Source organism: Mucor velutinosus, assembly GCF_035048745.1.
Source record: "Mucor velutinosus strain NIH1002 chromosome Unknown tig00000268, whole genome shotgun sequence".
NCBI classification, from domain to species: Eukaryota; Fungi; Mucoromycota; class Mucoromycetes; order Mucorales; family Mucoraceae; genus Mucor; species Mucor velutinosus.
Window position 1 is genome coordinate 199,012 of NW_027041917.1, and position 23,283 is coordinate 222,294.

The 23,283-nt window shown below is 40.6% G+C and overlaps 9 protein-coding genes across 9 annotated transcripts; 6 read left to right on the plus strand and 3 right to left on the minus strand.

The window, feature by feature from the left end:
* Window positions 1-1,362: 1,362 nt before the first annotated feature.
* On the plus strand, window positions 1,363-1,749 carry DAL1 (Allantoinase; the record flags this gene model as incomplete). Its single annotated transcript, XM_064823195.1, has 1 exon — window positions 1,363-1,749. One exon carries the CDS (start codon window positions 1,363-1,365, stop codon window positions 1,747-1,749), a length of 387 nt encoding a protein of 128 aa, XP_064678507.1.
* An 839-nt stretch (window positions 1,750-2,588) lies between these two features.
* Window positions 2,589-5,881, plus strand: APR1_1 (aspartic proteinase precursor; the record flags this gene model as incomplete). The annotated part of the gene is made up of 11 exons (XM_064823196.1): window positions 2,589-2,603; window positions 2,664-2,810; window positions 2,865-2,910; window positions 2,963-3,090; window positions 3,153-3,416; window positions 3,483-3,842; window positions 3,899-4,217; window positions 4,273-4,833; window positions 4,888-5,399; window positions 5,455-5,634; window positions 5,690-5,881. 11 exons carry the CDS (start codon window positions 2,589-2,591, stop codon window positions 5,879-5,881), a joined length of 2,724 nt encoding a protein of 907 aa, XP_064678508.1.
* A 377-nt stretch (window positions 5,882-6,258) lies between these two features.
* Window positions 6,259-7,355, plus strand: ATC70_003842 (uncharacterized protein; the record flags this gene model as incomplete). Its single annotated transcript, XM_064823197.1, has 7 exons — window positions 6,259-6,402; window positions 6,458-6,504; window positions 6,558-6,583; window positions 6,646-6,711; window positions 6,764-6,884; window positions 6,935-7,182; window positions 7,234-7,355. The coding sequence occupies 7 exons, from the start codon at window positions 6,259-6,261 to the stop codon at window positions 7,353-7,355; spliced, it is 774 nt and encodes a 257-aa protein (XP_064678509.1).
* A 110-nt stretch (window positions 7,356-7,465) lies between these two features.
* ATC70_003843 (uncharacterized protein) lies at window positions 7,466-9,461 on the minus strand (the record flags this gene model as incomplete). Its single annotated transcript, XM_064823198.1, has 6 exons — window positions 7,466-7,838; window positions 7,900-8,092; window positions 8,151-8,683; window positions 8,734-8,789; window positions 8,841-9,139; window positions 9,197-9,461. 6 exons carry the CDS (start codon window positions 9,459-9,461, stop codon window positions 7,466-7,468), a joined length of 1,719 nt encoding a protein of 572 aa, XP_064678510.1.
* A 587-nt stretch (window positions 9,462-10,048) lies between these two features.
* On the plus strand, window positions 10,049-10,576 carry SWC4 (swr complex subunit; the record flags this gene model as incomplete). Its single annotated transcript, XM_064823199.1, has 3 exons — window positions 10,049-10,081; window positions 10,131-10,214; window positions 10,268-10,576. 3 exons carry the CDS (start codon window positions 10,049-10,051, stop codon window positions 10,574-10,576), a joined length of 426 nt encoding a protein of 141 aa, XP_064678511.1.
* Window positions 10,577-14,925: 4,349 nt separating this feature from the next.
* ATC70_003845 (uncharacterized protein) lies at window positions 14,926-16,025 on the minus strand (the record flags this gene model as incomplete). Its single annotated transcript, XM_064823200.1, has 3 exons — window positions 14,926-15,706; window positions 15,780-15,903; window positions 15,962-16,025. The coding sequence occupies 3 exons, from the start codon at window positions 16,023-16,025 to the stop codon at window positions 14,926-14,928; spliced, it is 969 nt and encodes a 322-aa protein (XP_064678512.1).
* A 766-nt stretch (window positions 16,026-16,791) lies between these two features.
* Window positions 16,792-18,240, plus strand: ZWF1_2 (Glucose-6-phosphate 1-dehydrogenase; the record flags this gene model as incomplete). The annotated part of the gene is made up of 7 exons (XM_064823201.1): window positions 16,792-16,989; window positions 17,047-17,106; window positions 17,169-17,354; window positions 17,418-17,458; window positions 17,519-17,609; window positions 17,684-17,767; window positions 17,830-18,240. The coding sequence occupies 7 exons, from the start codon at window positions 16,792-16,794 to the stop codon at window positions 18,238-18,240; spliced, it is 1,071 nt and encodes a 356-aa protein (XP_064678513.1).
* A 391-nt stretch (window positions 18,241-18,631) lies between these two features.
* Window positions 18,632-19,508, plus strand: ATC70_003847 (uncharacterized protein; the record flags this gene model as incomplete). Its single annotated transcript, XM_064823202.1, has 4 exons — window positions 18,632-18,695; window positions 18,757-18,831; window positions 18,898-18,979; window positions 19,034-19,508. 4 exons carry the CDS (start codon window positions 18,632-18,634, stop codon window positions 19,506-19,508), a joined length of 696 nt encoding a protein of 231 aa, XP_064678514.1.
* Window positions 19,509-19,774: 266 nt separating this feature from the next.
* ATC70_003848 (uncharacterized protein) lies at window positions 19,775-22,883 on the minus strand (the record flags this gene model as incomplete). Its single annotated transcript, XM_064823203.1, has 4 exons — window positions 19,775-20,629; window positions 20,681-22,179; window positions 22,242-22,698; window positions 22,785-22,883. The coding sequence occupies 4 exons, from the start codon at window positions 22,881-22,883 to the stop codon at window positions 19,775-19,777; spliced, it is 2,910 nt and encodes a 969-aa protein (XP_064678515.1).
* Window positions 22,884-23,283: the final 400 nt, after the last annotated feature.

Genomic DNA, 23,283 nt, shown 5'->3' on the forward strand with positions numbered 1-23,283 from the left:
ATGCTCTACATCCATATACACGTAGCTACTTCATATACGGACAAGCAGCATACTGGTATTTCCCCTTTTTAGTCCTTAGTGTCCCTGATACAGCAAAATTTGAGTGCATTTGAGCTATATTTTCTCGCGCTCAAGGCCGTTTTAGATTGTCAGAATAGCACCAAACAATTGCTCTCGTCTGGCAGTTACTTGCTGACACCTTTGCTCAACTTTTTGGGGATCAAAAAAACATGGCCAAAATTCGACCAAAAAGCATGAGGTACCCCTCATGGTTTTCACTGAAAATCAAACGATTGCATTTTTCATCTTGATAACGAAGACTTTTACTATGGTATATCTTGAATCAAAATGTTTCTATCGATCCAAAGTAATCCCTGAACTCATCTTTGTGGGACCTTGATATGGAAAATCTCGACTTTTTGGCCAGAATCTTCTTTTCATATTTTCATAAATTGCTCAATAAGTTATTTTAAAACATATTTCTTACTTGGTACCATTGGATGCGTATTGAAAAGCACTCCAAGAAAGCTTAAAGAAGCATGGGATTATTATCATAATTATATAGTCGAATCTGGCAAAATAGTTAAATCAGGTCGAAAAACTGCCAATCTGGAGTAGACTAAGAATCTGAGTTTAAAGTAATTTTGGCGGCTGGTGGGGCTGGCTGGCTGGCAAACTCAATGCCCTTTTCATCATGAAGGCAATACAGTAATAGATACTCTTGAAGCGTATGGAAAGTAGGTGGCAAATTACATAGCACTATCGCTAGCCATGCTATTATCCTTGCATTCAATGTTTGATAATGCCAGTCTATCAAAGTACTTGTTAGATCAACTTCTTTCCTGTTTGAGGCTTTGAAAATGCCTAGAAGTTATAAATTTTTTATGTTCTGATAGAGACCTTGATCAACAAATTACATTGCACTCCATTGTGTCCATATCACTCTTCTGAGACCATGCATCTTTAAGGTAAACAGTACTACTAATCAAATTTGGGTGGATTACCAATATGTTTATAATGATTCACGAGAAGAGCAATGTTCTAGGCGAATCGTTGATTTGTCTATAGGGCAATGGATTTTTCTATGGTGTCATTTTTTTAACCGCGCTTGAAATTGTCGCATAGTAATTAAGCTTAAATGCTGAGCAGTAAAGCGTCATTCATGAGATGATTGGGCAAAAATACCAAGAAATTATGCTCGTTTCCTTGATCTCCATAGAGAAGCAATACAGTACCTATTAGACGCAATGGCTGACCACTCACTGTGACCATTGATTTATTTGTACACACACACATATATATATTCAAATCATGTTGATTGTTGTTCATTTCTATCTATTTCATTTCTCCTCCTTTTTCCTAATGCCAACTTCCATCTCCAAATTATATCAATCAGCAAAATCCAAACTGAGCAATCGAAGAAAGAGTAGCAGCAGTACGGACACAAGCGGCAGCAGTGAATCAGCTACTACTACCAGTAAATCCGTCCGATTCTCATCTCGCAGCAATGTCACTATCTACGATACATATAGCAGCGAAGAATACGATAGAAGATCGTCGATATCAGCAGATCCACAGCATGAAGCAGACAGTTTACATCACGATATCGATAAAGAAAGCTTATTTATACAAGAAGAAGATGATGATCCCATTCAATTTAGTGATGAAGTAGTGCGAAATACAAAAGTGAATAAGAAGCAAAGCCATTACAGTATCGCCGTGCTAGTCAACTATCGTGCCAACTTTTGAGCATTTATGTATATTTATACCCGTTGATTCTTATCAGCAGTTATTACCTCTTTTTAATACTCTTACTACTAATTACGTTTCATCTTTTTCTATCCATCTCCCATCCACATTCTAGTCAATTTATGATATTTTTGTTGAATAAAGAAATAGCATGGCAGCAATCTCCACATGCTAACGTATGTACCCATGTTGCTTTTCCAATATTACTGTTAGATGATATGGGAAAATAAGCTGAACACGTTACCATAAACAATGATCCACATTTCAGCCTGTTCCGTCACTTTCTTCAAACATTAACGCGGAGTCTATCTCATCATCCACCATCATCATCATCATCACCAACTGTTTGTTTTTGCTAAAACGTGTGTTACCAATATGGAATTAGACAATTTCACTCTTGTCAAGTTTCCACTCATTCATGAGTTTGTGTTCAAATGTGTATATAAATATATAAGTCGAACTAAAAAAAAAAAAAAAAAAAGGTGTGTTTTCATGCATTTGACATTTGCTTCTATTACTGTCGATATAGCTCTTTGAAAGCATATTGAAATGTGCAAACAGCACACGTGCAAGACACTATTAAACGAATAAAGTGTTCATATTTCATGGAGACAAAGACAAAGAAGCCAATAAATATACCAAATGAACAGACTGTGCCCACAGACAATGAAAAGTCAAAGAAAGAGCATGGTTTGTATTTTTTTGCAGTTGCACAAATCACTATTTTAGGAGGGTAAAACAATAACAAAAAAATAAAAAAAGCATAATAAATAAACCCAACATGCTCTTTTCTTGCCTTTTTTTTTTCTCTCTCTTTCTCTTTCTTTACTCAAAACATAATGAGCAATCTCAAAGTAAGTCTAGTTGGCCGTGGTTTTGTGGCAATGTCTAAATCTCAACTATTTAAATGTCAGGAACTAAAATCACAACTATTAACGAATGGGTACTGCCATCAATGGAAGCTAATAAAGCAGAAAGAAATCATCAACACTCCTCAACAGGACTCTCATCAACAAGGCGATTTCTATGATAAAATCACCAAGCAAACAGCGCAACCAACAGTAAATAGCCAGCTTGTGGACTTTACTAAAATTGCACGCTAATTCGTTGTTTAGTGTCAAAATATAGACTTGATTATACCCTCAAAGAATAGAACAGCGAGTATGGACATGAGCAATAGGCACTAGTAGACTCTCGACTAATATCTCTACAGAGCAGCAGATTCAGCTGGAACAGTTTTTAAACATCATTGGAACCGAAATTCACGAGCAGGCATCGTGTTTCCATAAAACCACACCACACGACAACCACAACGAAGCATTCGACACACTTTCGAGAGAGGTAACTACTGACAAACAGCAGCTCTGAGAACAAGAAGAATTAACCGGGGGTGGCATCGTTAGTTTGAAAGAAACGACGATAAAAGACAATTCCGCATTCAGGAGTTCATCAAGACCGAGAAATCATATGTCGACACATTGAAAACGATTGTCAAACATGTAGTGAAACCACTCCGAGCCAACATGCAACAAAAGAACTGCATATTAAATACCTTTAAATGCCAAAAGATTTTTCTCAACATTGACCAGATTATGAAGGTAAACAGCGATTTTTTGACAGATTTGCTGGCAACCACGGACAATTTTGGCGAGATGTGTCAAAAGCATGTAAATATGAGAAATGGCGGGCTAAATGTGCAAACAAATGATCTCATCATCCGTTAATACATGTAGATTATTAAATTCGAGTGTTACAGAAAGTACCTTTTGGAGCAATCCGAAGCACAAAAATTGCACGCAAAGGAATACAAGGCAAACCAAAATTACAAGCGATTCCTGACAAAAGTAAAAGATCACTCTGACTTTAAGCGGAAGCGGTTGCAAGACATCCTGGTGGAGCCTGTTCAGCGCATCAGTCGCTACTCCATGATGCTGAGAGACATTCTTCAACTGACACCAAAGGACCATGCAGACTACCATGGCTTAGTAGCAGCTTGTGAAAAGGCTAGAGAGATTGCCACCATGGCCGATGATGACCCTACCAAGACAGCCACACTCTTTTTGAACCTGTATCAGGCTATTAAGGACTCACCCGTAAGTTTCACGTTTATGCTGTTATCATCACATCATTCATCTAAACCTTAAATTAGTGCTCCTTAATCAATCAGAAACGATCGCTCATAGCACATATTGACGCCATTGAAATTCATCGTGTCACCAACAAACCAACAAGAGCCGTGTCCATATTTTTATTCACAGACAAGATTCTGGTGGCTAGCAGGTCCTCCATTGACTCGAGAGAGATCGACCTTCATCAGTTACTGGATAGCTCAAACCCTGTGTGTCCTACAAATTCATCCAGTGCCTCCATATTAAGAGGCAGTATCCACCATAAGGTGGAGAAGCCACCATTGAAATTCAAAGGCTGGGCGGATGTGGAGAGCATAGAAATGTTCGATGGCGTAGCAGGTTTGTACACATCTTAGATGTCTGTGTTACTAGAGACTCACTCAATGACGCATAGATCGTCCTGGCTCATTCATTCTGTCTGCTACTGCCGTGCCAGAATTGACAAGAGATCAGGTGTCCAACATTACCTCTTTCGAAAAGTACTTTTACAAAGGCCCTCGCTTGTTCTCCATTATACCAATCCGTGATGAAATCTCATGTACAAAATCAAGGAAAGCAGCTTACGTGGAAAAGATCGACACATTCCGCACTGTATATCAAAAGACAAGAGCATTGATGAAGCGATATGAGCTCACTACCGACAAGGCCTACCAGAAAATGTGGAATGGCATGCCTAGCTTTTGCAACATTTACGATCAAGAGAGCTACATTACAGCCAAGTACAAGAGCGACACCACTATTGTTTATGCGGATGACAGAGGAATAAGCATGGACAGTCTGTTTTCTTCAAGAAATACATTGTACAATCCCTGGATAGTGGGCCTGATACAGCCTGAAGATATGAAAGGCTTCCGGTTCAATATCTGCACTAGAACCAACCTGACCATGTCACAGCAATCATTCAGGCGATCCACTGAGCAGACAATTGATTTTGAGAGCATTTTCTGGAACAATAGTAAGTAGTGCTTGCCTGAAACCCATCTCAAATAGCTCATGGTATGTTGGCTAGTGTATTATTTAGAGCATTGTCTCAAGAAATCAAGAGATTACTCTGCTCAAACCATTGTCAAGATTCAGCAAAGCATACAGAGCCAGCTGATGCAGCAATCAACCCATCATCTATCTCGTTCAAGAACCAATTCCCTATCAAGACGCACGTCCAGTATACCATCTCTCGGAAAGTTGTTCCACAGCAGCAATGGCAGTAGATCAAGGTCTGTATCACCTTCTAAAATGATCAAGAAATCCAAACCAGCATCACATCAGCAACAACAACAACAACAACAGCAGCAGCAGCAGCAGCCATCTATTGCGCGCATACCTGTACATCATTCTTGGAGTGGTGGTAGTAGCTTGGGATGTTACAAAAACGAGAATTACAGCCAAGTCTCTTCTGTCACTACACTGGCCTCCTCGTTGTGGTCCTCTTCATATGGTATACAGACATCTACCATCGACGATTCATTAATAGAGAGTGATATTGTCGATAACGACAACAACAAAGACGAAGCGCCTAATACGGTAAGTTGCTTACTTATCAACACATATATAGATGCTTACGTTTTGCTATATATAGAGTGTAAACAATAATACACAACAGCACCACCATCTTGACAAGCCTAAGAAAACTGCCATTGCCAATACAATATCCTCATTCAACAGCGATGCAAGCACAAGAAGCTCGTTCAGTATGATCACCGACGATGACTATGCTGAAGAAGAGGTTGAGGTGGATTATTTGACTTTAGACGTCCAAGTAAGTTACAGCAACGCAATGCTCCTGAAGAGTGAGCTCATAGCCGATTGTGTAGGGTAAGCAAGTGTCGCCTGCTCCAACACCTGTACCAACGCCGCCTACCGATACCGTTATTTCAAGAGATGAAAACTTAGAAACCATGTTCAAGTCTATTAATGGCGGTTTTGAGGATGAAATGCAACAACAGTGGAAAGAACTGATTACAAAATATGAGCTGTTGAGTGATGAAGTGACTCCAATTAAATGACATTGTCAAACTATGTATATGATCTGTAAATAAAGTATATGCTTTTATATTTATCTTTTAGTGCCATTGCATTCCCCAAAGGTGTTCTGCATGTGCCCTGTTAGCTTACGGAAACAGTTCAACATCAGTTGATTGTTAAGGCTTCGGATCAGATGGCTCTGCATTCATCTTTTGCAAGTAGATCTCTGATGTTTAATTCTACCCTTAAAACTCGAGGCATTTGTAGAGATCAAAAGGTTCCAGATAAGAACAGATCAGTAAATAAACCGTGCAGTTTCAAGCTACCATTCTCTATATGAAAAGCAGTCTTTGGAGCGTGTAATGTACATTTGTTTCAATTTTGGTAGTTTTTCCATTCGTCTTGTTGTATCTTATAAATGAGCTCTATATTACCCACTACAAATAACACACTTGGTCCATCATCATCATCGGCATCGTATTATAATCAGGGTGCAAGACACAGAAAGGGCTCGCCTGCTCTGTTGCGTCGATTGTTTCGTTTTCCACAAATGGACTTTGAAGTAAGCACTCTATAGAAAGCGTGTATCATAGCATACTCATACTTGATGAACGTAGTTTGCTTTATGGCAGATGGGATATCTATTAATTGCGCCGAGAAGAGTGTAAGTTGGTATTCAACAGAGCAATGCATGAAGCTAATGCGGCTATTTTGTAGATATCGAAACATTTATTACCATAAACGTAATGCAGCCATTGTATCAATCTAATGTAGCAAATTAACTCAATTCAATTGCACCGAATAGAGACCAAGAACAGATGGTCAAGAGACGACCCAGCGTTCATTGTACTTTTAGCAGCATTTTTGACATGTAAGAGAGCATCGCTTGACAGAAGAAAGAAGATACTCAAATGTACGGTCAGTATCTGCCATAGTTTGGGGGTTCACATATCATTTGGGCACATATGGCATCATCAAGACCATTTTATCGATGCTGTGCATAGACTTCCTACTGTTTGGAGCAATGATAGCAACATTCACATGGTAGTAGCAGCATCATGGCACTCCACACTACGATACTTACAATGCAATAGGTACATTTCCAACAAGTTTTTGATTCAGAATGCCAACACGTACGCAGTAGCACAGCAAGTGGAGTGGGCGTATGCTTTTGACGTCCATTGCAATGCATTTATTCCAGTATACCTCATTTTATATGTGATTCAGCTGTTCTTTTTGCCGCTTATTTTGAAGGAAAATTGGATATCCATGTTTATTGGCAATTTCATGTATTGCGTTGCATTGGTCTGGTATATGGTGGGCGTCTTTTTAGGCTTCAATGGTAAGGATGCGCAGGCTCGTTTTGGTGCCAAAACTAATACACACACCATAGCATTACCCTTTTTGGTTCACACAGAACTCTTCTTGTACCCCATCGCCTTGTGGATTGCATTATTTGTCGCATCACTGTTTGGTGTTAATATCCCACAATATGTCCTCAGCCATTACTTTTAAAATGGCATCATCATCATCAGCACGAATAGAATAAATGATAGGGCAATTCTTTATCATGGAATGAAAGGAGGGGGGTATTTAGTTTATTTAGCTATATTGAGTGCCGTCTATCAATCATGAACATCTACAATACTAAGTCGTCTCTGCAGACTGCCGCGCTTGTGTACAGCCTTTTGTTGCTCTTCATCACCGCCTTCCAGTCCACCAGCACCCATGATAACCCACTGCACTTTACCTTGTCGCAAACTCTGGCAGTAATCGTTGATGAAATGGTCATTCATAAAGAAGGGAAACAGAATACGAAACAAGATGCGGATTTGATTTTCACGGGGCAGGCGACGGATGACATATCGATTCAACAATCCAGATAAATGCAGGAACGAAATCGGACGTACAGGCACTGGTTCATTTGTGTAAGGGTTTGGCGGGTAAATGGTAATATTGAATGCAGAGTCAATATAGACGAGTGATCCAGGTGGGGTACTATATTTGTATAAAAAGAGATGAGATGATGTATGTTTGCTGAAAAGAAGATGGATCTTACTCGTAGTGCCAAAAACGAGGGATACGGGGCACAATGTCGTTGTTATACACATGGTGAAAAATCTTGCTTGTCATGCGTGGACTAAACACCTTGGAGAACTCGGTATCCCCAATCTTGGGCTGTCCATACGTGTACAGTCCTGCAAAATGGTCCAATAATGGGCTCTTTGATTGCAGCATCTTTGCGAGAAAGACTATAATGTACAACTATAAGTGCCAGCTCATCTTTGACAGCGTGTGTCCTCCACTTACTCAACCCCATTGAGCCTCCTAGCGAGTGCCCTGTGATGAACAGTCTCTTTTTCTTTTTTGTTGCAGTGGTGCTGGGTGCTGTACCCCCGTGTGATAGCCCAGATCTTCTTCTCGATTGCTTTTCGTCTGGCGAGTGATGATGATGAATCAATTCTAAAATATGCTTTTCTGCCAATGCGTACATGCTGTTGGTACGAATATCGATATCAGGTCCCACCCAACTGCTATCAATGGGCTCCTTGACATGATGAAACAGATTGGTCGTCAGGAACTTGATAATTTTAGCTGTGCCCTGAACAGCGGATACAATGGTTCGGTATACTGACGTATTTGTAAGCTCGATGCGCAACACCGGCCCATCTGGTGTCATGGTCGTTTTCACAGTCTCATGATCGTCCTTACGCTTCATGGGCTCTCCCATGGCCTTCCAATAGCCCTTGTGTACCTTACCCATGGGCCCCCACGGTGATTTGATCTCTGTCATGGTCATGGAGATGTTGGTGAGATAGTTTTGGATGTTCAATGGATTGGTTCTATACAGGTGGCTGTAGTACAAGAATTGCAATATGTATATTATATTTACCCTCTGAATACCAATAGAATATCGTCATCTTTCTCAGCGATGAAAGCACAAATGTTCTACATGTATGTTGTAAATTTCAACTGATCTGTGTAACATGCTAGACAAACCTTATAAGCAATTGGCTTGAATGTGCGGTCAACATCAAATCCTGCCCTTTTCAGCTCGTATTTAATGATCTCGACTTCTTCATACACCAATTTACTGGCTACGGAGAGTGTATAAGCCAGAGGCACCGAGTATTTTGGCCTCTTCAACAATGATGTGAGTGCGCGTGATTCAGGGCCAGTGGAGTCAGTCATGCGCAGTTGCTTTCTCTGCCTGAATAGTTCGCTATCTTCCAAATGTTTCGATCTCGGGATTGTATCATCAAATAGTTCTATACGAGGATCCATTGCACTTGTGATGGCTAGAGAAGGCGAAATTGAGCTGCTGTGTTTGCGCTTTATAGTCATGCTGTACTTACAGTAGTTTTGTTTGGAAGGATGTCTTCCAATAAACAGCCTAAACACTGCACGGATGAGCTGATCGCTCATTAACAATAAAATGAAACCGAGAAAGAACAAGCATCGTATCACAAAGGCAAATAGAGGTCCAATAATGGTCGTTTTGGCTAAATATCGAGTGAGAGGAGCCAAGGATTTGCTGAGACTTGCCAAGATGTTGAATAGCATCGGTGTGCCATGCTTCACGGTTTTGTAACCGAGGAATAAAAATGTAGACAGGCTCATGCTAATGATGGAAAGAGCAAAAAGTAAGGAACTGACAAACACTAGGTTTTCTTTAAGCGCATATATGGCAACGATAGCGGGGATAGAGGATATGATGGAGGCAATGGCAAAGTATATTCGGTTTCTACCTTTTGCCATGGTAATTTGGGATTGGCTGCTTACTTGGTATACGACCTAGTCTGACTGTGCGTGTGCTTGTTTCAAGAAGAAAGAGGGGAAATTGGAAAGAGAAAGAAAGCGTGTGAGTTGGGCATGCCTTTTTTTAACATTTCATTTCATGCGGGAGGCGAATTGGATCCTGATGCGCACTATACAATCAGTGCTTGTTGGGGGAGAGGCGTAATATATAACCATGAATTATAAATGTACTTGAGCGCGCTTCATTCATTACCTCATAGGTATACTAAAAATACCTTGCAAGTTATACGAATTCGAGGCATTTCATCATTTATTTTAAGGGGCAGCTGATCAAATGGAGAATAGGAAACATCAAGTGTTGTATCAGTGACTGGGTGTAATGACATGAAATGTAAATTTTTTTTTTTCATTGTTCGCAGATCATCCTCTTTATACACAACACCAGCACAATGAGCGACAGTGAATACGAATATGAGGAAGAGGTAATTGTCATTGGATTGTTCAATTATCTGAGCTCATTCCATCATCCAGTCTAGTTATGTAACATTTGACATGGGAAGGGCTATTTCTAGCAGTTTCGTCGAACAAAAGGCGCGCGCAGGATGTCGTATCGTGGTAGGTTGTATCTAAGATGTACTGAATACAAGAGTGCTCACCAAGACATGCAGGGCATGGAAGAGGGTCGACCTTTGTTGCAGTTGGGCGGATTGACATTTGAGGGAACAGTGGATGAGACCATTGGCACACATTTGCTGTTTGAGATCAAGGAAAAAGTGCATGATACAAAGGGTTTATTGCCACTATTGACATCAATGCGAACCGAAGACGATGCGCCCAAACAACAGAAATACTCTGCCGAATACTTTTGCTCGACGGAAAACACCATCAGAATGGATACAGTGACAATAAGGCCTAGGGAACCCGTGAAAGAGACACCCAAGCTGATTGATGAGGATGAAGAAGAAATCATGCTGTAGCACTTTTTTTTTTTTTTCATTTCAATTTTATGTATAATAAAGATGCCGTCAAAGAGACAACAATGTAAAAGATGAAACCCACAAAATTGCACATAATGCCATAGGTTAATACGAAGATCAATCCTAACCATTCTGTGCACCCATCTCGTGTGTTATAGGTAGTATTCAATTGCTTGACGATTTCGTTGTTTCATAGATAATTACCGAGGTAACCATCTCACACGAATGCTTTTTATTACAATTGTTATTTTTTTGCGTTGTAAAGAAGAAAAAACTTTCTGCCTTTTGCCCCATGTATTTATACTTTTTTGCATGGAGGTGACTAGTGTCTAGGAGAGAAAAAATTTAAGGCTTAGAGTAGAGCTTCATTGGATCATGGAGACGGCTTTGTTTCTTGACGATTTCATCAACAGCTTATTGCTGAACTGAGTTCATTAGGGGGTTCAGTCTCTCAGAGAGAGAGAGAGAGAGAGGGATTGCCTCAAATGAATCGCTCTGAAAGACCTCAATGTTACTGGATGGGATTATGTCCTTGCAGTACTTGAAGCTATGCTGTATTGAAAGATCAAGTGCTTCATTAACCTTTTTTTTAATGTTAATGAGTGTTTACGCTTCAGTGAAAACCAATTTACGCAGTGGCAACTCGTGCTACCGATTGCCCTTGCATATCTTATCAGAATACTGCTACTTTCAACTTGATCCTCCACTTACACATGAAAACCCTTCATACTATCTGTGGATCTGATTCTTATGTGGTGCTCTACATCCATATACACGTAGCTACTTCATATACGGACAAGCAGCATACAGATATTACCTCTTTTTAGTCCTTAGCGTCCCTGATACAGCAAAATTTGAGTGCATTTGAGCTATATTTTCTCGCGCTCAAGGCCGTTTTAGATTGTCAAAATAACACCAAACAATTGCTCTCATCTGGCAGTTACTTGCTGACACCTTTGCTCAACTTTTTGAGGATCAAAAAAATATGGACAAAATTCCACTAAAAAGCGTGAGGTACCCCTCATGGTTTTCATTGAAAATTAAATGATCGTATTTTTCACCTTGAAAATGAAGACTTTTACTATGGTATATAACAAATCAAAATGTTTCTATCGATCCAAAGTAATCCCTAAACTCATCTTTGTGGAGCTTTGATATGTAAAATTTCGACTTTTTGGCCAGAAACCTCTTTTCATATTTTCACAAATTACTCAACAATTTTATTCAAAATATATATCTTACTTGGTACCGTTGGATGCGCCTTGAAAAGCACTCCAGGAAAGCTTAAAGTAGCATAGGGTGATCATCATATTTAACTTAGTCGAATTCGCAGAAATAATTCAATCGAGTCGAGAGACTGCCAAATTTTGGCCAATCTAAAGTAGAATATAATTCTGGGTTTGAATTATTTTGGCTGGTGGAGCCGGCTGACAAACTCAATGCCCTTTTCATCATGAAGGCAATACAGTAAATAGATGCTTTTGAAGCGTATGGAAAGTAGGTGGCAAGTTATATAACACTATCTTCAGTCATGCTATTTCATTGAATTCTATGTTTAGTAATACCAATCTATCAAAATACTTGTTAGATCAACTTTTTTCCTTTTTTTTTTTGAGGTTTCGACAACGTGTAGGAACCATATATTTATTTCGTTACGATGAGGATTTCGACTCTTTGGTTGGTTTTCCCAAAAGCAAGACAAAGGTCGGGAAACCAACCTACGTTCAGGTGGAACGCGCTGCCGTGGGCCTTTGGCTAATATTGCAAAATTCATAATAGCTAAAACGTTAGATCTAATATTGTAATTCATTAATGGCTGATTGTGCAGTGCTTGCTGATTTCAATCACAAGATCATCGTCTTTGATATTGACATTTGACCATTGTTTGCAAAATGGTTGCTTTAGGAAATAGCCTTTAACAGTGGCAAGATGATGCATTTAGATTATGGATGTTAATCAGAACATTAGGCAACATATGCGGGTAAAATTGAGGCCTATGGAAGCTGAATAAAGTGATAGTTTTGATTAATATGAATATCCGCTTTACAAACACGAAAAAAATTAAGAGATGTCGTCCAGGCCAAGCTAGATATAATACTTTTCAAGTCGCAGATTCCTTTAAAACATCGATTGCCTTCATATTAACAATGGCCTTAAATGACCTTACCAGCCGCCAAAATAAATTAAATGTCCGCCTATATTTCTTTTCGTTCTGATTTGTTCATTTTCGAACTTTTTGGAATCGATTCGACTTATTTTCAAGATTCGACTATGTAAAATGTTATAATCACCCCACACCCTCTTAAGTATCCTTGAAGCACTTTTCAAGGCGCTTTCAACGGTACTAAATATAAAAGGTGTTTTGAACAAGCTCATTGAGCAATTTTGGAAAATACGAAATGCAGTTTTGGGCCAAAATGTAGAGATTTTCCATCTAAAAATCTTACAAACAAAGTTTCAGGGGTTGCTCTGGATCGATAGGAACAATTTCATTTAGCATATGCCATAGTAAAAGTCTCTATTTTCAAGGTCAAAAACATGATCATTTGATTTTCGATGAAAACTATGAGGTATCCCTCATGATTTTTTACCGATTTTCGACGATCCTATAAAAAGTTGAGCAAAGGTGTCAGAAAGCTACTACTAGATGAGAGCAGTTGTTTGGTACTACTCTGGCGGTCTAAAACAGCTTCTAGCACGAGAAAGCACGATTCAAAGACGTCCAGATTAAGCTGCGTTTTGCATATACTTGACTAGTAAGAGGCGTTGTAAGTATGCTCTCCGCGCGTATATGAATTGTTTCTGTCTTCACAGGCGTAAAGCATCGCAGAAGAGTCAGATCGGCGGCTGTGCGTAGTTTGTGGAAGTTTCTTACATCATATTATGGAGCTAAACAGTGAAATGTCAGAATGTAGCAGTACGATTCAAGAATCGCACACATCAAAAGATAACAGGTGCAGCATGTTCACTGTATTGCATCTCATGCTATAGAAGGGGGGGCAAACTAAAGCAAGTTTATGAGTGCTTTGCTGTTCCCATTGAGCACTGATTGCATTACTGGAAGATATTGCTATTTGAGCGAGCACGCATTTATTTAAACACGTATTTAAAATGAATGCACAACCTGATCACGCCCAAATGGTCGTATACTCTAGGTATAGCTCACAAAACACTGTACTTAGAAATCACAACAAGTGGGGGATATTGTAATTTCGTACACGAAGACAACTACTGCGACACCCAAAGTTCAGGGCTTTCCACAGCTAAATCCGCGCTTATACACTGTATAACACCGGGAGAGACAATTGCGGATGTTTGCACATGTAACAGCTACTTTGGAACGAAACTGATCAGGTTCCATGTTGCAACAGTAAATTGCCATGTTCAGAAAAGTACAACGGACATCTCAATCTGGTTAAAATAGCATAATTTTGGGTTCTGAAGATATACAAGCTTTATGAGCGCCCGAAAGATGCCACGTAAGTAAACGTTCAACGACACGTGGAGAGTACATTGTGAATCGTCGGCAAACTTGTACAGAAAAAGATCTGATATCTCAACTTTATACTCTATTAGGATGGCCGAACTCAAAATATGAATGAGGCATGGGCTGTAAATGTTACATCAACACCCAGTGAGGATATTCCTGTGAAGAGCCACAGGCACACAGGTACCCACAGCCTCATATTCTACAATGGTGATTATGTTGTGTTTACATAATCATACCAAACCCCTACGTTTGGTGGGGAAACCTGTAGTTACCCTAGGTTGCTCATTCGCCGTTTAGAATTGAGCAGCGATTTTATCCGTCATGTCCCCCCCCCCCTCTTCCAACTCCCATGGAAGAGACTGCAGCCAATTGATTACATAATACTTTAATCTGTTTGTATTTGTGAAATAACCCGAGTGATACAAAAGAAACTTGGCTGATTCCACCAATCAAGCCGAGAATTAGTAAGGTATGCCATTTTGTTGCATGGTGAACGTGTATATTAAATAGACATTGATGCACCTGGAATCTTTTCATGCTGCAACGTGTCTTCAATCAATGCATTTGATTACATAAAGGATAAATTCTAAACTTTTTGGCGCTGTAATTTTATTCCAGATGTTTAAAACTGGTCGGGGAAATTGATTGATTGCGTAATAATAACACGGGTCAAGCTGAAGGAGATGTGAGCACATTTAGTGTACCCCTAGATGGAGATTAGGACTATTTTAAACAAAACTATTGATATTTATTATGTGATGCAAAAAAAAGGACATCAAGATGGCGAGATCTTGATAAAGAGATGATTGTTGTTTTTTGTTTGTTGTTACGAGGAAAAAAGAGGGGTTTAGGATATAATTTACAAAGCAAGCTTCTCCTTCAACATGTTCTCGAGCTTGAGACCATCCTTGGCAAAGTTGCGGATACCTTCAGACAACTTCTCGGTAGCCATGGCATCTTGGTTCATTTCCCAACGGAAGGCCTTCTCATCCTTGAAGAAGGTGACCTTCTCGAGATTTTCAGCTTGAGCAGCCTCAGGGCTCAACTTACGTTCCAAAGTCTTGTTGTCTTCTTGCAAGGAGCCCAAAAGAGCAGGAGAGATGGTCAAGAAATCACAACCAGCCAATTCCTCAATCTCACCTGTGTTACGGAAAGAAGCGCCCATAACAATGGTGTTGTAACCAAACTTCTTGTAGTAGTTGTAGATCTTGCTGACAGATTTGACACCAGGGTCAGAGGTGGCAGAGTAGTCTTCACCAGTGCTCTTCTTGTACCAATCGAGGATACGGCCAACGAAGGGAGAGATGAGAGTGACGCCAGCCTCGGCACAAGCAACAGCTTGAGCGAAACCGAACAACAAGGTCAAGTTACAGTGGATACCATGTTGGGTCTCGAGGACATGAGCAGCTTGAATACCTTCCCAGGTGGAAGCAATCTTGATTAAGACACGGTCCTTGTTGATGCCGTTCTCTTCGTACAACTTGATGAGAACAAGAGCCTTAGCAATGGTAGCTTCAGTGTTGAAAGAGAGACGAGCATCGACTTCGGTGGAGACACGACCAGGAACGATCTTCAAAATCTCGGAACCAAAGTTGACCAAAAGCTTATCAGTAGCCAAATCAAGCTTCTCCTCAGAAGAGCTAGCAAACAAACAGTGCTGAATTAGCATGCGATGCCTCCACACCATCCCAATTGACTATGTTGACAACTTACATGTTCTTGGATTGAGCATACTTGATAGCATCATCAATGAGATGGGCATATTGGGGCTTTTGAGCAGCAGCCAAGATCAAAGAGGGGTTGGTGGTAGCATCTTGGGGCTTGTATTGGGCAATGGCTATACCGAGAAACGCGTTCAACATCTTGCATTAAAAGTTGTCATGAGAGTTACTTACATTCAAAATCACCGGAATCAGCAACAATGGTGGTGAATTTCTTGAGTTGTTCGAGGACAGACATGATGTATAAAGAGTTTCTTTGTTGAAAGATATGAGAAAAAGAAGAGATGTTTTATTTAGCAAAAATACAAATGCTTTATATATCAAATCCTTTCCCGCCCGGAGTAAATAGTTTAGAGCTCTATGATTAATATGGATCAGTTAGTTTTTTAGATTATGAATCCGATGACGACAATCGCAAGGGACATTTTGGGGCTATGGTTAGCAAAAGAAAGCACAGCCGGGTAAATCGGGGATTCAGGTTATAAAGCAAGGCAAAGTATTAGATAAGCCATTAATAATATGGTCTTTGAACTCTAAAACCCTGCATCATAGCTCAATACATGCTTCATTGATTGTGAGAATATATAGAGTAGCAAAGCGTTTGTCTGCAGTGCTACATGGATTTCTTTCAGCTGCCAAATGGTGTATTTGAAGTTCATGGCCAAATAAGGGTTGATGTGCCTGGTTTGGTTTTGATGATTAGATAATATTGACATTTCGGTTTCCATGGCAACATAATCTGACATGTATCCGAGAAATATTCCAGCATTGCAATGCCTTTTCTTGGCTGACTCTTTTGCTGCTCTTTATCCATCTTTGAATTTTTGGTGTATTGATAAGGACAACATTTGGTTTATCCAGGAAATGGCATTATCAAATGGAAATGTTCCCTGGGAATTTTAAGACTTTTTTTTTTAACTTTGTCATTTAAAATTGACTAATGCCAAAACTTCAGCATGCTTCTTCTCTTTTCTCTTATCAATTCATCATATACACTTTACTAAATGCCTATAGTAACATACCCTAATAAAATAACCTTCAAGAATAACAAGGACGAAGGTGTTAAGGAGAAGACAGATGAGGATGTTGATTTTGCCATGAAGATGAGAGATGCTATTGATGTGCAATTGATCGACACAAATCTATACATGAGTAAGGAGCTGTGGTTGCCATTTGGATCAAGAGGTGCCTTTGGTGGACAGGTACATGAATAATGATATGCTCGACACATTATATGATGCTAAAATGATGTATATTAGATCGTTGCTCAGGCATTAAAATCTGCATGGGAGACAGTACAAGAAGACTTCTTTGTTCATGTAGGTACCACTTGTTCATCCGGGAGAACGTAGTGATTCACTAACGAGATGATGATTGATAGTCATTGCACTCGTATTTCATCTTGGCTTGCAATGTAGATATTCCAGTCATTTACAATGTGCAACGTATCCGAGATGGCAGATCATTTGCAACTCGTATCGTGACAGCAACACAGAAAGGAAAGGCTATCTTTGTATGCAGTTGTAGTTTTGCAAAACCAGAAGAGGGCATCTCCTTGAATCATCAAGTAAGCATTCCAAATTTGGGATAAATACTATTGACTAATCTTTTTTTTTTATATACAAATTAGACTGACATGCCAGATGTTATTGACGCTGATAGCCTGCCTTCGTAAGTTGGATGCATCTGTCAGCTTGATTGCTATATATTTACATTTATTCTATATGATAGCGACGTTGAATTGCTTCAACGAACATTAGACAACACAGAGAACAGCTTTCCAGAGAAATTTAGACAGAGAGTTCAAAAAAGATTAGAGGATGTATGTTGCTGTAGTAAAAGATGAGACCTATATTTGCTCATCGTTAATCTTTGTATATATATATATATACATAGGATCAACCCATTGATTATCGTGCAGTGATTCAATATTCACCAGAGGAGATTATTACGGGTAACGTCAAACCAACTCCATACTGTGTAAGTATCCACTACAAAGCTGATGAATACATCATTTCTGACTTGACTCTCGCAAATGACAGCAACGATGGTTTAAAACAAGAGGTGCCCTGAATGACGATGACATGAAATTGCATGCCTGCATCATTGCTTATGCTTCAGACAGTGGCTTCATCAACACAGCCGCCACAGCAAATGGATTTACCTTCAATTCAGAGAGCATAGGCATGATGACTTCACTGGATCATTCAGTCTGGTTTCATGCACAAGCAAGAGCAGACGAATGGCTTTTATACGACATTCATAGTCCTCGCACAAGCAATGGTCGTGGTGTAGCCTTTGGCAGAATTTATAACCGAGATGGTATTTTGGTGGCTACGACTGCTCAAGAGGGTATTGTGCGTCTGTCTGAAATGGAGCAGAAGAGACAGAAGAAGCAAGCAGAGGCACAGCAGCATTTGGTCTCTGATGGCAGCAACAGTAGTCGGCTTTAACCTCATGGGATTAAATAAAATTTATGCAGCATTGTGTTGCTTTCCCTGTACAACCAACTGTTGTAACGTTGTTTTAAGATAGAAAACAGCCTAGTGATTATCATGTCTACAGCAAGCCTCAGTGAGGGCTCTCATTTATTCACTAGACCAACACAATGTTGAGATGCAATTCTATTCTGCGCACTCTCTTTTTCATGTTCTAGAAAGAAAATGAGTTCCAGTGAGACCAGCCCCTTTCACCAATGTTTGTTTTGCCCATCAACCCATTTAGATACAAGCCACGACGGAAAAGAGTTTGACATTTTTTTTTTTTTTTTCCTTTCAAATTCACCATCTTTTAGTGTCTCTCTTTCTCACGTTACAGTGACTGATTGCTTTCTTGATTATTAGCATGGCAAATAAAACCGCTTCATGGGTTGTTCGCGAGTATAAACTTGTCATGGTGGGAGGTGGAGGTAAGGAATCGCCCCTAAACCAATGTCAAACATGACCAATATTGACCTCTCGTATCAACAGGCGTAGGAAAGTCTGCTTTGACCATCCAATTCATTCAATCTCATTTTGTCGATGAATACGATCCTACCATTGAAGGTACGTAGAGACCAAGAAGAGCGGATGAGCATGGACGAGCCATTTATGCATCGTATATACATGTAGATTCCTATAGAAAGCAATGTGTCATTGACGAAGAAACAGCCCTGCTGGACGTATTGGATACAGCAGGACAGGAAGAATACAGGTAGCTACTATTTGTGTGTATGTGTTGTCTTTGTCCTTACCTGTCAATGCTTAGTGCCATGCGTGAACAATACATGCGAAACGGCGAAGGATTCTTGTTGGTGTATTCTATTACATCTCGCATGTCATTTGAGGAGATTGAGACATTTCACCAGCAAATCTGTAGAGTCAAGGACAGAGACTATTTCCCTATGGTGCTCATTGCCAACAAATGTGATCTTGAATCAGACCGTCAAGTATCCAGTCAAGAAGGTAGAGATTTAGCAAAACAATACGGGTGTCAGTTTGTGGAAACGTCGGCAAAAGTGCGTATTCATGTGGATGATGCTTTCTACGAAGTCGTGAGAGATATCAGACGTTACAACAAGGAACAAGAAATGAATAGCAATCGACATATATCTGGCTATAATGGAGCAAGTGGTGGTGGCGGTGGCGGTGGTGGTACAGCGAATCATGGTGGTGGATTTGATAGATTTGGCGTAGATGATTCCAATGATCATGCTACTTCCAAATGTTGTATATTGATGTAAATTTGTTGTATTATTCCTCCCCTTCCCCTCCCCCCTTCATTTCTTGTCTTGCTTTGATTTTATTTGCTCTTTTGATTCCCCTTCTCTCTCTCTCTCTCTCTCTTTTTAACTGTCATTTCACACTGAACAAACACGTATGCACGCTGCTTTCCCCCCAATCTCCCTATTTCCCTCCCTTTACACTTGTAATTTATATACATAAAAAAAAAGGATTTTGTCATTGTGATCGACATGGCCCATGCTTATTTATACTTTCTCAAGAATTACTAATCCCAGCTAAAACTAGATATTTCAGATGAAGGTGTGGCTGTTGTTGATGCTGCTGTTGCTGAAGGCGAGTCTAATGGATGAGGAGAAGACAATACGTGCCTGAGATTCTTGTTATTCATTGGTTTGCTTGCCACCGACGTAGTCGTAGAGGAAGAAGTGGAAGGAGAGGGATGAACTAGCATGGAAGAAGAGCCCTTTCTCTGCTGCATAAACGAAGGATCGCTGTGGAAACTCAACAAGGGCGCTCTTTGCTGCAATTGCTGTTTATCGTTGTTATTACCATTACTGCCTTTCCAAAACTCTTTTCGAAATATGGAGGATGCCAAAGACCCTTGAGATCCTTCTCGATGCATACGACAGGTGCCGTCTAAGGTTGTTACTGCAGAGGGCTGTTTGCGGGTGGTCGCATTAGCATTCAAATCCTCAAACGAAAAGTGTCTGGGTGATCTCTGCATTGTTCCGTAAGCAGATGCTTCTTTGAGATAGCCTTGATCTGCACTCTTTCTACCAAACAGCCAAAATCCAGTATTCTTTCTATCCAGCACATCATTTTCATGCTGTTCATCTTCTAGACTGATAGGTCTACTATTAGAGCTATTGCTGCCTCCACTTGTAAAGCTACCCGAGCTACTGCGTAATCCGCCTTGCTGCTGTTGTTGCTGGTCATGGGTTGTTAGACTAACAGAATGGGTCATGAGTGGTGGAGGTGGTGGAGGCACTTGATGCTGTGATGCATGATGGTGATGATGGCTGCTCGCTAGCGAGTCTGTCACAGACACACTCCTCTTGGTAGGTTCTCTAACAAGACTCAGTTCATCGACCGTCTTTTCACTGACCCAAGATCGAGTCAACTGCAAGAGAAATGAGCCAAGGAAACCACACAGGCACTGTATATAACTTACCAAATATTGGGTCACCAGGCACTGCTGCATTTCGATGCCAAGTTCACCATCACTGTCATCCTGATGATAAGCTGGAGCCCGTTTCATGGCTGTTGTTCGCGTGAGTGCATGTGACAATTTGCGCTTTCTGTTCTTGGTCAAATCCTTGATACAGGACGCAGATAAATTGGGTGAATAAGGAGGACTTCTCTGCAAGTTTTTAAACAATCTCAAAAGCTCGGACACTCTTGGATCCTGCTGTATGCTGTTTACTGTAGCATTTGTTGGCGTAGTAACTGACCAATCACTGTTGTGTTGTTGCTGTTTCTTCTTGGATAGTGCTGCTACTAGGTAGGTCATGTCATGTATAAAGAGACCCAGGAATGGCACTGTGGGTTCACTGAATGAATTTTTTCGAGTGCTGGTCTTTTTCACTATAGGTGGATTGAGTACATCCTGATCTGCTCCTGCTCCTACTCCTGCTCGGTACTTGACTTCATCCTCGTGGGTTCCAGATTGAGACAATCCCAAACGCTGTCTGTATTTTCCGTAATTGGAGGCTTCCGACATGAAATCATTGAGGTCCTCCAACAGCTGCAGGCTCTTTTTCGGTATAAATTGCCAAGACCTCTTTAAGCGCTGAATAGGCGGTGTTCCCAAGGCAGATATCACTGCTTTCAGGGTTTGATAATTCTTGAGCTCATGGCATTTACCAGCGACTTTGATCCAATGATTGATGTGCTGTGCTCTTCCAGATGCATCTTGCTGCAATAAGATGGCATGTTCAATCAGACGAGTGAGGTAGTTGAAGAAGTCTGTGGATGCTACGATGGAAGGGTGCGGTGTTTTGGGCGCATGGGATAAGATGGCATCCATTGGAATGTTGCGAAAGATGGTGGAATCAATCAGTGTGAGTTGATAGGCTATCAAAACCGGCTGAAACTGAAGAATGGTTGGCACTGTGGTGGCAGACATGTGTATATTACGCACTCTGTTCAGCGAGGCCTGTATGTCCAGTACTTGCTGATTGGCATAGACAACATCTCCTTGACGCTGCTGTTTCTTCAGTGTGAGTGCTTCCTCCAGTTGCTTTTGAAGTGATTGATACACTGTCACCAAAGGCGCTTGCGGAATCATGGGTAAGTAACTGTTATTGTTCCCAGTGGTTGTGGATAGACTGTCGCTGTTGCTGGTTTGCACAGTGATCAACACATGGGGATCAATGGTACTGTTTGCCAATAGAAAGATATCATCGCCACTTTGTATTGCTATGCCATCGGAATCCATGGCCATGGAATACATTCCAGTTCGACTGGAGGTGTGAGATGCCATTGAGCCTGGTAATGACAAGAAGGATTTAACAGCATTGAGCGGGTTGGAGACAGTGGAGAGCGGGGAAGATGGAGCAGATGTGCTTGCTAAATTCGACGTGGATGATCTGCGTGGTATTTTGGGTCTGCTACTGCTGCCTCCTCTGAGTATTTTGAGTGAAGGAGCAGAGGCCTTTCTTGTTTGTTGTGCTATGTAAATGTGTTGATTAAGAATGTTTATTCCGGTAGAGTGTCGCTTCCTGTTATTATACCTTTCAGTTTGTTATTTACAGTGATGTGATCTTCCTCCTCCTCCTCTTCTTCATAGCCGTCTGAATCGTCGTATTCCGAATAGTCATCGATATCATTTTCTTCTTCTTCCCCTTCCTCATCATCCTCCTCGTCGGTATACAGATGTGCTGTGCTGCTGTAATTCTTTACAAATTCAGGCTTCGACTTTGCTCTTGCCATGAGGACAGGTCGGACAGGCAGAGGAGGAGGAGACGTGATTTTGAGGTTGGATGGTTTTGGTGGCACTGGAGGACGATGTTGCTTGTTTGTGGTTTTGGTGGAAGAGATGGTTTTAGCATGTCTCAAGCATGTATGAGCCAAGGTGAATACAGAGGCCAAGTTGTTGTTCTCAACGACTACACGTTGATCAATGAATTCCAGCTGCTTGAATTCTTTGATGGCAGATAGCAGTGCTTCAATGTACAGTTCATAGGAAATCTAGACTTGGCAATCAACCAGCCGCCCCTTTTTCGTCAGTTTTCTCCTTTTTTATAAAGCAAATTGACAATAGCAACACTACATACCTTGAGTCTACCAGAATCTAGATAATTGGATGCTTCCTTCATCAAGGATTGCATGGTGATCTCAGTGGAGAGCGGTAAAGGCTGGTTTAATGGTAACATGAGTGGGGGGTATATTATGTACAGAATTCAGGGCTCTGCCTTGAATTTCCTCTGGAGGGGTGGTGAAAAAAAAGAGAGAGAGAGAGAGAGAGAGAGAGAGAGAGAGAGAGAAAGGTATGTGAAAAATCAAGACGAGTCGGTTATATACAGCACACTGAAGGGGAAAGGAAGAAAAAGACAGAGAAAGAGCGAGGAGAGGATTTATATTTACACTGTGAAATGGATTGATTGTGCTTGCTCAAAAAAAGAAAGAGAGGGGCGATGTCTATGTCTATGTTGTTGTTGTTGTTGTTGTTGATAATGAACACATACACAGCCTAGTCGATCATAACAATTAGTCGATACTGGAATATCTACATACTGTATGGATCTATATTAAGAGCAGGATCTGTGGGCATGT